Source organism: Anarhichas minor, unplaced genomic scaffold (assembly GCF_050575085.1).
Source record: "Anarhichas minor isolate MPS153535 unplaced genomic scaffold, ASM5057508v1 ptg000004l, whole genome shotgun sequence".
In the NCBI taxonomy this organism is placed as follows: domain Eukaryota; kingdom Metazoa; phylum Chordata; class Actinopteri; order Perciformes; family Anarhichadidae; genus Anarhichas; species Anarhichas minor.
In genome coordinates this window covers 1,313,684-1,327,308 of record NW_027466450.1, presented here as the reverse complement: position 1 = coordinate 1,327,308, position 13,625 = coordinate 1,313,684, and the positions used below count along the sequence as shown (strand labels likewise).

The 13,625-nt window shown below is 40.9% G+C and overlaps 1 protein-coding gene across 1 annotated transcript; it reads right to left on the bottom strand.

The window, feature by feature from the left end:
- Positions 1–3,976: 3,976 nt before the first annotated feature.
- Positions 3,977–12,681, bottom strand: LOC142964648 (protein FAM171B-like). Its single transcript, XM_076105060.1, has 8 exons — positions 12,504–12,681; positions 7,870–8,103; positions 6,868–6,960; positions 6,506–6,664; positions 6,050–6,220; positions 5,689–5,808; positions 5,133–5,256; positions 3,977–4,904 (listed from the first exon to the last, which is right to left on the bottom strand). Exons 1-8 carry the CDS (start codon positions 12,679–12,681, stop codon positions 3,977–3,979), a joined length of 2,007 nt encoding a protein of 668 aa, XP_075961175.1.
- Between the last annotated feature and the right edge of the window lie 944 nt (positions 12,682–13,625).

Genomic DNA, 13,625 nt, shown 5'->3' with positions numbered 1-13,625 from the left:
ACATGGAAACATGGACTAAAGACAATATTCTGCTGCATTGTTAGACACTAAAAAACATCATGTCAGAGGCACAAACATAAAAGCATGCAGAGTATGTAAATCAGTCAGACACAGCTAAACAACAATAAAAGACATGCATGCAGGTAGATGAGGGTCGACCGGCAATTTCAAGACAGACAGACAGTTGACTACAGACAGATCGAGGGAAGTTCAACACAGACAGATTTAGGACAGTAAGGTACAGTTACATTCTAGTGCTGACAGAGCTGGGTACTAACTAACCATTTCTTTAAAGGAGCTTTAAATGAACTGTATGTCTGTAGTTCTCTAATGGTCACTGGGATGGAGTTCCATTCTAGTGCAGCTTGTACAGAAAATGCAGACTGACTGAAAGCACTTGTCCTGAGTGGGATGATGCAATCCCCTCTTGCTGCACCTCTTGTGAGCCGATATGCAGTTGTTCTTGTGAACTGAGTTTTGATGGGATAGCACCACCGTGTGGCCATTTATAAAGCACTTCATATTTTGGCTGATAACTCCTAAAACATGAGGTCTAAAATCAAACTGGATTTTAATTTGATATGAATCTGCCCAAACAGAGTGTCTGTAATCCTAAGTGGTTGATATTGTTTAGCATCTTTCAAACTATACTGACGGCTTAAGTTTTTGGCCATCACTTTAATTACATTATTGTTTGGATATGCAAATAGAGTATTATCTTATCATATAACCAGGTTTAAATTATTGTTTTATTTTGCTTATATATTAGAGTCAATGTTTTTTTTCACAGCCATAAAAAAGAAAGAAAATTCTCTGTTTTTAGGCAAAAATGAAACTGGGATGTTCGGTGTATGTAAGTGCTTCTGAAGTGGAGATTTCAGAGTCTGAACAAAATAAATCATTAGTGAATAGGGTTAAAAGTGTAACTGACAGATATCATGAAACTTCATTACTTAAATTAAGACCCTTATTTTTGGTACGACAACCTTTTCTGAAATGTCTAAAAATGCAAATGGTGAATTATCATGTTACGTGTTGTGTTTTCTCCCCTCCTGCCCTTCTCCTTCTCTCTCACTCTCTCGCACATATTCCTAACCGGTCAATCAGGTGATTGGATTCCACCTGTGGGGGCCGGTCGGGCTGCTCTGTGGATGGCACCAGCTGCAGGCTGGCCAATCAGCAGAGGGAGAGCCGCAGATAAAAAGCAGGAAGCCTCGGAGTTCAGGGCCACTTCACTTCACACTGTTTTTCTGTCAATGCTGAGAGCTCTCAACTTGTTAGGGTTTGTGGTGAGAGGTTGCGAACAGTAGGTGATTCTGGGGTACCCTGTACATTGGCATACACATAATATATTTTCTGTGTCTAGATACACTAGGCTTATTGGTCGGTGCCTCATCTGTGTTTGGGTTTTGGTCAAGCACATTTAGATAAGCTAGAGAAGCCATTTTGTTTGTCTGATTTCAGAGGTTAGTTAGTTAGGCCAAGTTCTGTTATATTGGTTTCAATTGTTTGGCACGACCACACCTGTCCCCTCCTTTCCCAATCCTGTGTTAAGACTCACTCACCTATAACTGTACGTGAGCATAATAAATATTGTTTATGGTACATGGGCTATTTGTTTTTCATTTGGGTTGTTTTGTGTTAGTCCCTACTCCTTCCCTGGACCAACCGAACAGGGACGTAACAGTTCTTACAGTCTGTATATTATTAGGTATGGATATATTAATATCTGCTGCATGTCCCTGCAATAATTATGTAGAATATAAATGTGAATGTCTTTTTTTTTATATTTATGTGTCTGAATGATCATATAATAATTATTACAATAATAATAATGTATAATTTTGTAATCTAATCAGCCAGAACTCTCCTTCATATGAATTATATGTGATGTGCAAGCTGTTGGTTTAGACTGCTGACATATTTTAATTACTATTTCACCATCACTCTTAATTAACATGTTACATTAAATAACATGGTATTAATTAACATAAGCATTCTAGTCTGTAGCTTGTATAAGTCCAATGGCACTCTATGAACTCATGTACAAGCAACATCATCTTTATTCCTTAATCACAAGTTACATTTAAAAAACATCTGTGCAAAATATTTGACTTGTGTTATTGATGGGAACGTGGAGGTAGCAGGTACATAAAGATGCACAGAGGGCAGGAAGAGGGGGTCAACTTTTTATCTGGTTCCCTCATGCAGTCATGTGACCATGACTGCATGTGCTTTATACAGATCTATCTCTACACGGAGCAAAGTGGACATTCAGTCCAAGTCCTCCCTTCTATTCATGACTTTCTAATTAACAATCATGGCCCCTGATAAGTCTTCAACTGGTTCTTAGAAATATCTAAAAACTTGTATTAGAAATATATATTGTCTTATTGTAAATAAAGTGCTGCTTAAGCCATCAAGATAATCTGAAAGATGCTATAAAATATTAACCATCAAAAAAAAATGTATTGGGCAGATTCTTTATTTACCAAGAAATGCAGTTTGATTTTAGACCTCATGTTAGGAGTTATCAGCCAAAATATGAAGTGCTTTATAAATGGCCACATGGTGGTGCTATCCCATCAAAACTCAGTTATTCCCTTGTTCATGGCCGAACTACCCAATAAATGTCATTAGTCTGTTGTCTTCTTTAAACAATATCCTGGTAACAAACAGGACCACATCGCATACATGTGGTTTACATGTGTTTACTATTGTGTCTATACAATGCGTGTCTCTGGTACAGCTGATAAATCAGGCCTAATACAGGTTTAGGATGGAATATATATTATTTAATCACATCGATCATTTTTCAGAGAAAAGAAAATTGCAGAAAACATTGCAGCTGGAAAATAATGTTTAAATAATGACATAATTCTGCAACAATCAAGCTTTGCCTATATACATTGTAAAATAAATGATTTCAGTAATAACATCAGACATGATGGCATAGTGAGCTGGCAGAAAGCAGAGTCATCATACATGCTGATGTTACTAATATGTCGTGTGAGGGGGTTTTCTGTGCTCTTGTGCTGTCTGTGTTGTTCTGGGACACAGAGGCCTTTTCTTTCAAGAGATCATTCGTTGTTCTCTATCTTAGTGAGATTACTGTGGTGGGTTAGTTGTCACTGCTTCTAGCTGCCATGTGAAAAAGGCCAGCACCACTACAGCACGACCTGGTTTTTTTTTTTTAAATTCTACCAATAAACAGTTCAACCACTTACCTGCCGAAAAAGAGCTGCAGAGCATCCAGAACGTGTGTGCAGATATTAAAGTCATTAAAGGGTCCTTCAAATGAATGCCTTATCATTCCTTAATAAGAGACTTAGAATCATGTCAAACTAATTGGCTTCACCAAGTTAATTTTTTATTTTATTATTAAAATATTATGAAAATGATTCACTTCATGACAATACACATAAAAAAAAACATGCACAAACAAATATGCACAAAGACAAATCAGGTGGCATAGTTAAACTAACAAACACTTAGTCATGTTCAGTCAGCCATGGTAGTCGGTCTGTTAATCTGGGAGGAATAAAAATGTAAGAGTGGTCATTATGGAAGTGTTTGACCTCATTAATCTCAATCACGTTGCTGTCTTTGACACGTTGGAGGCAGACAAATAGGGCAACTGCAACTATGCAATTTAACAGTATGAAATGATATCTGACACTTTGCAAAATGTTCTGTTTCTTGTTAAAACCGTCTGTTTGAGGCAGGAGAGGCTGTTTATTAAACAACTGCTAAATCCACATGCTCTGCTTTGGACTGTTCACACTTTCGTACATGCGCAACAGTTGCAACACAGACCACGTGCAATCCGATGGTAGAAATGGGCCTCTAAACACAACTTGGATTGGCACCTTAACATCGATGTAAAACATGAAGCAGCAAGAAGGTGTCACAGATAGAACTGATGCTGTTTATACAAACTCAGAAGACTATATAGGCATGGAGGTGTTCAGGGCTTTTACTGTGGAGGTGCAGGTTTATTGCTTTTGACAAAAGTGGCTTTGCGCTCCAGCGTTACGGCCCTCCTTCCAGGCGTCTGGTTCAGTTCGCTCATGTCCACGCCCGAGTCTAAGCTGGTTTCTCGACTCTCGACTGGCCTTCGCCGCCTCTGCTGCTCTGACACTGCGTAATGGATCTCAGCTGCGGGTTTGCCCTCCAGTGATACAAACCAGGCTCGAGGAGGCTGAGTTGAGGGGATTTTAGAAAGTTCTGCCAAGGCATGCACGGAGTGTCTGCCGCTGGCCCTGATTTTATTCAATGTCCCTGGGACCGACGCTGACTCCGTGAGGCTGAAGTGACCCCTGGATGCGTTGGTTGAAGTTTCAGCCAGAGAGCCCTCTAGAACCCTGAGCTGGTCCTCATTTTCCGCTGCCTGGTTCTGGTTGGCAGAGGGACCTTTTGGCAGAGCCTGCGTAAAGCTGTCTTGACTCGGCGGCTCAGCTGCGGAGCCCGCGCGGGTGGCCGACTTGCTCCACTGGGGATGCTCCGGCTGCTCCTCCAAGTGGAAGAATGCTGGAGCGTGAAAAATGGCAACAGGTTGGTTGTAGAAAAACAAATTATCCGTCAGTGAGTCCGGAGCTCTGATCTGATCTGTGGTTTCGTGCAAACACATCAGATCATTCAGGGCAGTGTTTCGCTCCGGTTCGTTACGCTCCACCCTGATGGCCACAGCGTTGGGGTTGGCTATCACATCGGCGTTGTGCATAGAAATAACAGTGGCGTTGTGCCGATTATCCCCCCTGTCTGCGAATGAATGGTTCATTCCACCCTGTAGATGAAAGGAATCCGCTGAAGATACTTCAAAGTCTTCACCCTCACATGTTGAGGTGGTTTGGTCTTTTCTCATCGCTGGTAGGATCTTTGTTTTAGTTTCACTGAGCGAACGTCTGTAGACAGAAAAATAAAATGTATACGTGGCATACACTATGAGAACGTGGTAAAAAATACAGATTTTAGCATTAAACTTGGAAGAATAATGGATTTTACTGATATCAAAGTGCTTTTAAAGGAACACTCCTCTGAAACTGATGAAATACTCATGCCACGCTCATTAACATCACCACAACTTATAGTGAATACTGTACGGACAAGTATGAGATGGAAGCCTCTGTTACCTGCGATAAAACAACAACCCAACCAGGAGACAGGTGACAATAACAAGCAATCCTCCAAGGACAACCATCAGGAGAGATGAATGGTGTGAGATGAAGTCAAAGGGGATGGCAAGTCTGAAGAAACCTAAAGCATATAGATGGTCAGAAGAAGAGGTTTGGATGAAATATAAATGCAATAAAGATAAAAATGAACATGGTGCATGTTGTATCCAAAAATGTTACAAAGTCCATTAAATACATATTTAGCTTTTTTTTCCACTGACCTACGCCAGTTACAATCCAATTTGTTCTCATAAAAAAATCAAATGTCTTATAGTCATTGGGCTTTTTTTTGTTGGAAAAAATAAGTCGCCACAATCGGAGCAACTCCATTATACAGAACCTTTATCACACCTATCACAGAATCAATGCTTGTCATTCAATAATTTCCATCTGACACATTTTATTTACTACCACAACATTGCCCTGTGACCATGGAACATGCCCAGGTTGGTAGTGTCAGAAAATATAGAACACTGTATTACATTAGATGAACATATTTAGGGTGAGAACTTGCCTCTGGTGGATGACAAAGGTGCTGCAATCCAGTAACCAAGGTGAGGTGCTGTGAATGTCCACATGAGTTTTCCGTCTACTGACACCACCACCGTCCCGAGCCCCTTTCTCATCCATCCACCTATAGGAAAAACAAACAAGACAACACAACAGCACTGTTTGTACAACAAACTATTTTTCCACAACTACCACAATCCTGTAAGACCAGTTTGAGCAAATATGGCACAAAGTTATTTTTTTACCAACTGTTGCTTTAAATTACAATTCCCTGTAGAGGCCATGAAATCATCCTCACTTTCCCGACTCTTCTAAAATCAAAAAAAGGCTAGATTTTGGTGTGTGTGACTGTGACATCTACTCACCAGTGGTCCGGTTAAGGAACCATGCTGGAACAACATTGGAAGTCTGAAGCCCACAGCTGTCTGGAATGCTGAGGCTGATCTGTATGGGCCCACTCACATGCAGCTCCGTGTCTCCTGAGAAAAGCTGCACACTGACAGCCGCAACCGGACTCAACTCCACACTGACGTATCCTTGAAAACCAGAGGAGGTAAAGCTTAAGAGAATACGTGGACTAGACCAATGAAACTCATGGAATTATCTTGAAATATTCATGAATAAACACTTTGATTGAATGGTTCCATTGTAACATTGTTACAATTTTAATCCATTTAATACAGCCTCATATTGGAAAATGTTTGGTTGTTTTTTTAATGCAAAATAAATGAGACAGTCACGGTTAAAATTTGTATGTAGTTGACATATTGTCTTTTGTGTTATTATCAATTAATTGCTTTGTGAATACTGTCACTGTATACCTGATTGACTGCTCATGATGCCCAACGTATGAAGAAAGCTGTCCTCCTTTGACGGCAGCTTGGGGATGGTCAGGTACGCTTTAACAGAGGTGGCATTACTGCCGTCTGTCAGATTCAGCAGGCTCTTGGGAAACTGGACAATAGGCTGTGACGCAGCATCTGCAAATAAAGGAAAACATGATAAATAACAGGTGGAAATATGTGTTCATAAAATATACGTATTTTTCCATTAGTGGCGCTATTTTTGGATAGTATAATGTGTTTTTTTTAATCAATGCTTGTACTGACAATCAAAGTGAGAGACATAGAGAACATGAGCAAGGAAAAAAAGAAAAAAGTGGATTTAACAATATATACAGTACCAGATGTTTTGCCAGTGATAAGGACAGAATCATCGAAGAGCCAGATGTTCCCCTGATTCAGACCAAATAGTGACATGGTCACAGACGAAAATACTACAGCAATGATAAAAGAGGGAAGACAAGATGCAAAATTAGTAAAAAAGTACTTCCTTTAAAAACTTGCAGTCTTTCCACTAGATGGCAGTGTGACATTGTGTTATATCAACCTCTGCACAGAGGCAAGAAGTGGGTGAGTTCACTTTTCTGACAAGGGCTTATCTAAACTAATAAATAATAGCTCAAGTTTCAAGAGGCAGCGCTTCACTTTCAATAGAAATGCATATCCCTGTAAGGGGGCAAGCCTAATAATAATGGACCATCAGAACCATAGCACCGGTGGATGTACTGATCTGAGGGAACCTAGGGCTGAAAGAACATAGGGCTGAAAGAACATAGGGTTGAATGAACATAGACACGCTGGAGGCCCACACTCCAGACGTGGATTATTAAATGTTCTCAAAGAGCTCTGCCTGGGTGCTGCACCTAATTGGGTGTCAAATGCAGTGGGGTGAAACAAAATTTGGCCCTGCGATAACAACCACTTTAGAAAATCACTGAAGTATTTGAAGCTCATGTTTTCTGTGATTATATTTTTACATGACACTGTTTGAAGTGTCCCGATTTAAGAAAAAAGCCTGCTATCTATCCTTCAGTGCAGATTGTGAATACAGATCCACATGATGTGACTTTGTGTGTCAAAAAAAAACCCACCTCAACAGGCAGAGCCATATGGGACAGCAGATTTCTGAACTGCCAAGAGGAGAGAGAAACTATCCTAATGAAGTGGAGCCACTCAGTGGACAACTTTCAGCCATACTAAAAACAGTCAACATGTGCTCACTGACATTTCCATAATCGTAAGAGCCAATGATGAATAAAAGAAAATGACACTGCATAAAGCTCATTATCTGATTCAGCTAAACACTTTTCACATTGAGCACAACCACACTTTAAATATCTTACTTGGCATTCTGTTGGTTTTACAAGGCAGCAGTGTGCAAATGTAGCCGTCCTTGCTGGCCACAATTGTGATTGGCATCCCAGTCTGGTAAGGTACATGGAGCAAAACACCGCCGTCCTCCCCGGTAAGAGCTGTGTTGGTCCTGGTGTAGTTGATGTAGACCTCCACCACCGCCTGGGTCAGGTACTGACGACTCAGCACGCTGTTAACCTGGACCTTTAGGTCAAAAGCAGAATCTGGGTAAAAAAATAATAAAGATTGGGTTAAAAGACAAAGATGGATTTGGGATGGCAACAGTACTGCTTTTAGAAGGATGAAACAATTCATACAAGTTCAGATTCACACATTATCTACGAGGGATGGTCAGAGTGCAAACCACTAAAACACCACAAATTGCAGTCTCAAAAATTCCACCTCTGACAAACTGTCAGCGAAATGTATTATTATAAGCTGCCCCAAGGCAGTACTTGTTGTAGACGGGACTACATTAAAAGTAATTGTAGGGTGTTTGTTATTTTTTCATGCAGTACAACCGTATGCTTTAACAGAATGGGGTTACCTATGTTTCCAATTAACCTAGAAGGGACCTTATTGACAGCACGTTAATAAAAGTAATTTGTAGAATCCCTGGAGGATATCAATCAATTAATCCAGGAGATTTTATAGAGGTGGACACAAATACAAATGGTAAAATTGGCCAATTAGTTCAGCAAAGCGTGCATTCAAGACAACATTATGCTGCATCAGCATGCAGACAGCTAAATACAGTGCACACTTCCAATAATGTGATTCATGAAAAGGCTCTAATCGTTACATATTTGCAGGTAGCTTGTAGAGAATACCATCAGACTTTAGCGAGGCCTCCGGAAGCAAACAGCCCGCCCCGGACCGACCCAGATCGGGGTTAGCTGCCGGAGGAGAGTTCAGCACCTTCCTCCAGCCAGGAGCAGAGATTTGCCTCGCTGCTCCATCGGTCGCCCCTGGGAGCTAACATCGACACTGTGCTGCTGGAGGCCCAGGCCGTATTGCTGGGCCTGCTGGAGGGAAGGGAGTCACGGGAGAACCAGAACCAGGACTGCGTGTAGCAGACTGTCAGACACCCGCTGCAGTAAAATTAGGTTTTCTAAAGGGAATGTGGCGCTTGTGGAGGGAACCCCAAAATAAACACAACATTAACAATCACTTTCAATGAAAGCCAGCGTGTTTTCTGGTGGGTTGTATTGAACACCTGCAGTCATTCAGCTGTAAAGGTGGCATAGCAGTGGGTTAAAAAAGCACATTTGTGACCAGAAACAAAAATGTATGATGGCATGGACCTGTACAAATATGAGCTCCAACAACTAGTGATGAATCCATGAACAGTACTTCAAAGAAACTTCTCAGTACCAACCGTACCTACTTTGTAGAGCTGCAAAAGTCTGCTAGGACTGGCCAGCGCCCAAGGAATCTTCCTTCACATTTTACCCTGCTATGAATTTTCTCCACTGAAGTGACTGTCCTTATGCCGTCTGGACCAGAAAGAGCCAGAGAGTTTTGGGAGCCATAAATCTCAGCAGCCAGGCTCATCATCAACCCTCCACAGCTACACTATCATAGCTATTTAACGCTAAGAGGCCATAAAATGTCCTTACTGCCCTTTTTATTAGTAGCTAAATGCTGCAACATCGCTACAGCAGCAATCCTACCGGCTCATAATGTCGAAAAATATTTCTCTAATGGTGGCAATTCGACACTGATGCTGGTTGTATTGCTCATAATCCTGCTGTGAAATTATTTGCCAGAGCTTTACTGAAAACTCACAAAGCCATGCCTTATGTTACCAGCTTTCAACAATATTTCAGCAGGTGCCAAAACCAGATAACCAGATCGCCCCATATCATTGCCTCAAACAATTCCCTTTGATAATGAGCAGACAAATGCCAGGAGCTACCGCGCATGGGAGGAGTTGGCATCCTTTCTGCCAGAAATCTCCTTTGGTTTCAGCAACAAACCTATTTGGATAGGTTTAGAAAAAGATCATCTTTTGGGTTAAAATAAACCAAATCATGCACTGTGCACTGTGTAGCTGCCAGGAGTATGGAAGCCCATTTCAGCCACTAGGATAAAAAATTTAGATAAAACCTCCCGTAGGTCATTGATTTAGCATCTCAAAATAATGAGTTAGTATCAAAAAAATACAGACTAAGCGTCTCAAAATAATAGTATGTGAAAAATAATGAGAAACTATCTGAATAGTTTGACTTAGTATCACAAAGTTATGAGTTAGTATCTTAATTTTCCGACTTAGTATCTCAAACAATAATAAGTACGTACTCAAAATAACGACTTATTATCTCAAATGAATCACTGTGCATCTCACAAAAATGACTTAGTATCACAACATAATGACTTAGAAGCTCACAAGAAATACTTAATATCTCAAAATAATGAGAATATATCGACTTGCACTTCCTTCTGTTGCTTTGGTGGATATGGAAGACCATTGAAGTCATTATTTTGCATTTTTTACAGACCTTTTTTTTTTGTCATCACAGTGGCAGAAATGGGCTTCCATAGCAGTGCCTGTATTTTCATCCTCACTATGAAACACTACATTTGGCAGTGTTAGTGTCAACCCACTGGGATACATACACCAGTGCAGATGGACAAGAGGATGCTTGTTATGGGAGAGGCAGCGTCCGCTTTATGTGTGCTCTGCTTGTGGCCAAACATAACAGAAGGGGGTCACTAGATCTGAAGTGGAGGTGTTTTGTGCCAGATTACTATAATCTACGCATTTGGCGCACTGAACCATGGCACAAAGAGGTTTATGAAGTGGATTGAAATGGGCCGTCTGAGCCCGCCGAGGCAGATGAGAAATAGATGCCACGTTGTGTGTGTGTGTGATATTGCTTGAATACTGTTGTTCCCGAGCACATGACAGCCCCGGTGTCCAATAAAACTAATGCATTTACCCAAGTGAAGTGTTTTCAAACCATTTCTTTATCAACTTGTGAATTTTTTAAAAGACATTTTCATTCATAGCGCAAGGAAGATATTTCCACTGTTCAAAGACTAAATTGTGAATGTGGCAAAAAAATTTGAATGACAAGCTATAATTATAGAAAAACACCATGTTTGCATATCAAGCAAAAGGCACAAACATGTTGACTGGTCAATTCCATGAGACCACCAGGCAGCACAAACAGATGGTCCAACAGGGACTTATCTCTGCTGACCTCCCCCCCCCCAAACATGCTTGTTTGTGTGCGTGTGTTGGAATTAGGCCATACATTCCACCGACGGAGGAAAACACAAGTGCACCCTTTCATATGTGGGCCAAATCGCCCTCAGGCACGAGTCAGCAATATCAAATTGAACTGACACGGATTGAAGTGAAAAGATGCTTAGGGTGAAGGGGGGGAGGGGAGGGGGGGGGGGGGGGGACTTAATGTCCGAACAACCACCAGTACTGTTGTCAAATAACTGCAATCCTCCCCTGGGGTGGATGATTAAATCTTTAAATCTGTTGCTTTGCCCATCATGTAGGGACAACAATGAATCTCCTAATAGGTGTCAAAAGGAGTGGGTTTTTTTTTGTACATTTGTTTATCTGCATTCTCTCTTCTTATTTAAAAGTAGAAGCGGAGAGTGGGCAGCCCTTCTACAGAGAGCTAACTCTGTAGAGGAGGGAGGCTAAGAGGAGAAGGCTTGGCACGACACAACGCACTGAGGGGGGCGGAGAGTCCGGGAGGGTGCAAGTGACAACAGCATGCTTGGGTGCATTTCCAAGTGTTTTCGGCCGACGAAGCCGACCCGTGGATCATGTGGTGACGGATGGTAATGTACTCCCACAGCGGCATGAATTAGTCATGAATCGGTTGATGAAAAGGGTCACAAATCCCTCTTTCAGCTCCTCTCCGCCGCTCGGCTGTGAACAAGAACATTGCCATGACAAGCACATGCATCTGTGTGTGTGTGTGTGTGTGTGTGTGAGAGAGAGTGAGGCAGAGAGACGCACTTTAGATTTAACCATTTAGATTTATAGCTACTTGGCACAAAGAAGAAGGAGTGTGCTCTTCTGTAAACACTTGATTTGAATGACATGATAATGCAGAGTGGTATGATATTAAGGGCCCTCTGAGCTGAGCATCCAAACACATGATTAAAACACTTTGTATTAATAGACAAGGAATGCTGACATCTTTTTTATTTTATTTTTTACTTTTATGAATATTATGGCAATCTCCTTTACAAGGCTAACTGTCGTTATAATGTATGAATAATGCTCTTATGAACTGATTAATTGCTGTCTTAGTGGTGGGGATGCAGTAAAAAAACAACAACAAGGGACAGATGGGAGAAACCGTTACTCATGAGGTGACAGCAGCTCCATCATCACATTACTCATGAAGTGATCAGTAGATTTAGATACAGATGGTCCGACCAAATGAGGACATGGGAGTCTTTAATCTGTGAGAGAAAGACCTGTACTATGATGGTTGATGGAGTAAAAATAATAATAATAAAGTCTAATTAATACTAATATTCTCCTGCTACAATGTGATTTATTTTCAGCTTGCGTTAAAGATATGAAGCACATTTATAGGCCTATAATGATAGCTCTGACTATTGATACAGTGAAGGCCACACAAACCTGACAAGGCATCGCGCGCTTGTTGTCGGTGCTGAAAGGGCTCTTGTCTCATGTGATCCCGGTTAGAAGAGTTCCCGTCATTGATATGCAGAGGCTGTCCGGTCGGAGTGGACTCTCCAGTCGCTTTCCCATTCCCGCATGAAATCAGCGCAGATAGCAGACCGATCAACAGGCGCATGGCTTTGAGGGGGGGGGGGGGGGGGGGGGGGGGGACAAAACAAAAAAAGTTGTTGATCGGAGTCACTTTCCGCTCATCACAGGTCCAGTTTTCATCTAGTTTATAACTTGTACACGATGTGTGATGCCCACTCCACCGCCATCCCGACGGCTCTGCTGTCACACTGCTCTTCAAACTGCGCAGACAAGCTCCTCCCCTTTAAGCTGCTTGCGTTCAAAGACTCATTTTTATAAACTGGCTTTTAAAATGTCAATATTTGGACTGTTTACACTAATTTGTGATTGCAAATGTATTTTCTTATAAATGTAATTGCTGTGGTTGTGTGAAGCACTTTGTACACTTTCAAATATAAATAAAGTATATAATAATGATAATAATAATAATAGTTTTAATAACACATATTTCATTATATTCTTTATTTATCATTTTTTTAAGCAAAAACGTTTGCAAGGTGCTTCACATAAACACAAACACAGTGCAATGACAATTTAGAATGAATCCAATATGTGTACTACTACTACTCTAAGTTACTCTAATTTGTACATAATAGCTAAATGTTTATGTTTAGTCTTGTTCATGTTTGTTGTCCTAGCTATGTTTCTATTTATCTGTATTATTAGAGCCACAAAGACCAGAGTACGATTCCTGGTATCTTCTCATTCCTCGCCAATAAAGCCGATTCTCATTCTGTTAAAAAAAAACAAAAAAAAAAAACACTTGCATCAACTGATTTCTACCACTAGATGGGGATAAAGCTATGCTTTACCAGTTGAAACACTGAACTTTCATGCATACATTTATGAACATATCTGAAGAACATCGTGTCGTGATAAAAAACACACACACACTGGTGTTTAACCTCAAAGTCTGCCCTTGATTTGTACATGACTGTACTTGTGTGGTCAGTGGTGGTGGTAGTAGTACATGAAGTAGCAGTGGTATAG

Bases quoted from the DNA above. Each gene is read 5' to 3' on its own strand.
- LOC142964648 (XM_076105060.1), bottom strand. From the start codon at position 12,681: ATGCGCCTGTTGATCGGTCTGCTATCTGCGCTGATTTCATGCGGGAAT. The intron at 5,809-6,049 runs GTGAGTAGATGT...TTTTTCCTATAG, and splicing joins GTTCCTTAACCGGACCACTG to GTGGATGGATGAGAAAGGGG. The intron at 5,257-5,688 runs GCAAGTTCTCAC...TATATGCTTTAG, and splicing joins ACCTTTGTCATCCACCAGAG to GTTTCTTCAGACTTGCCATC.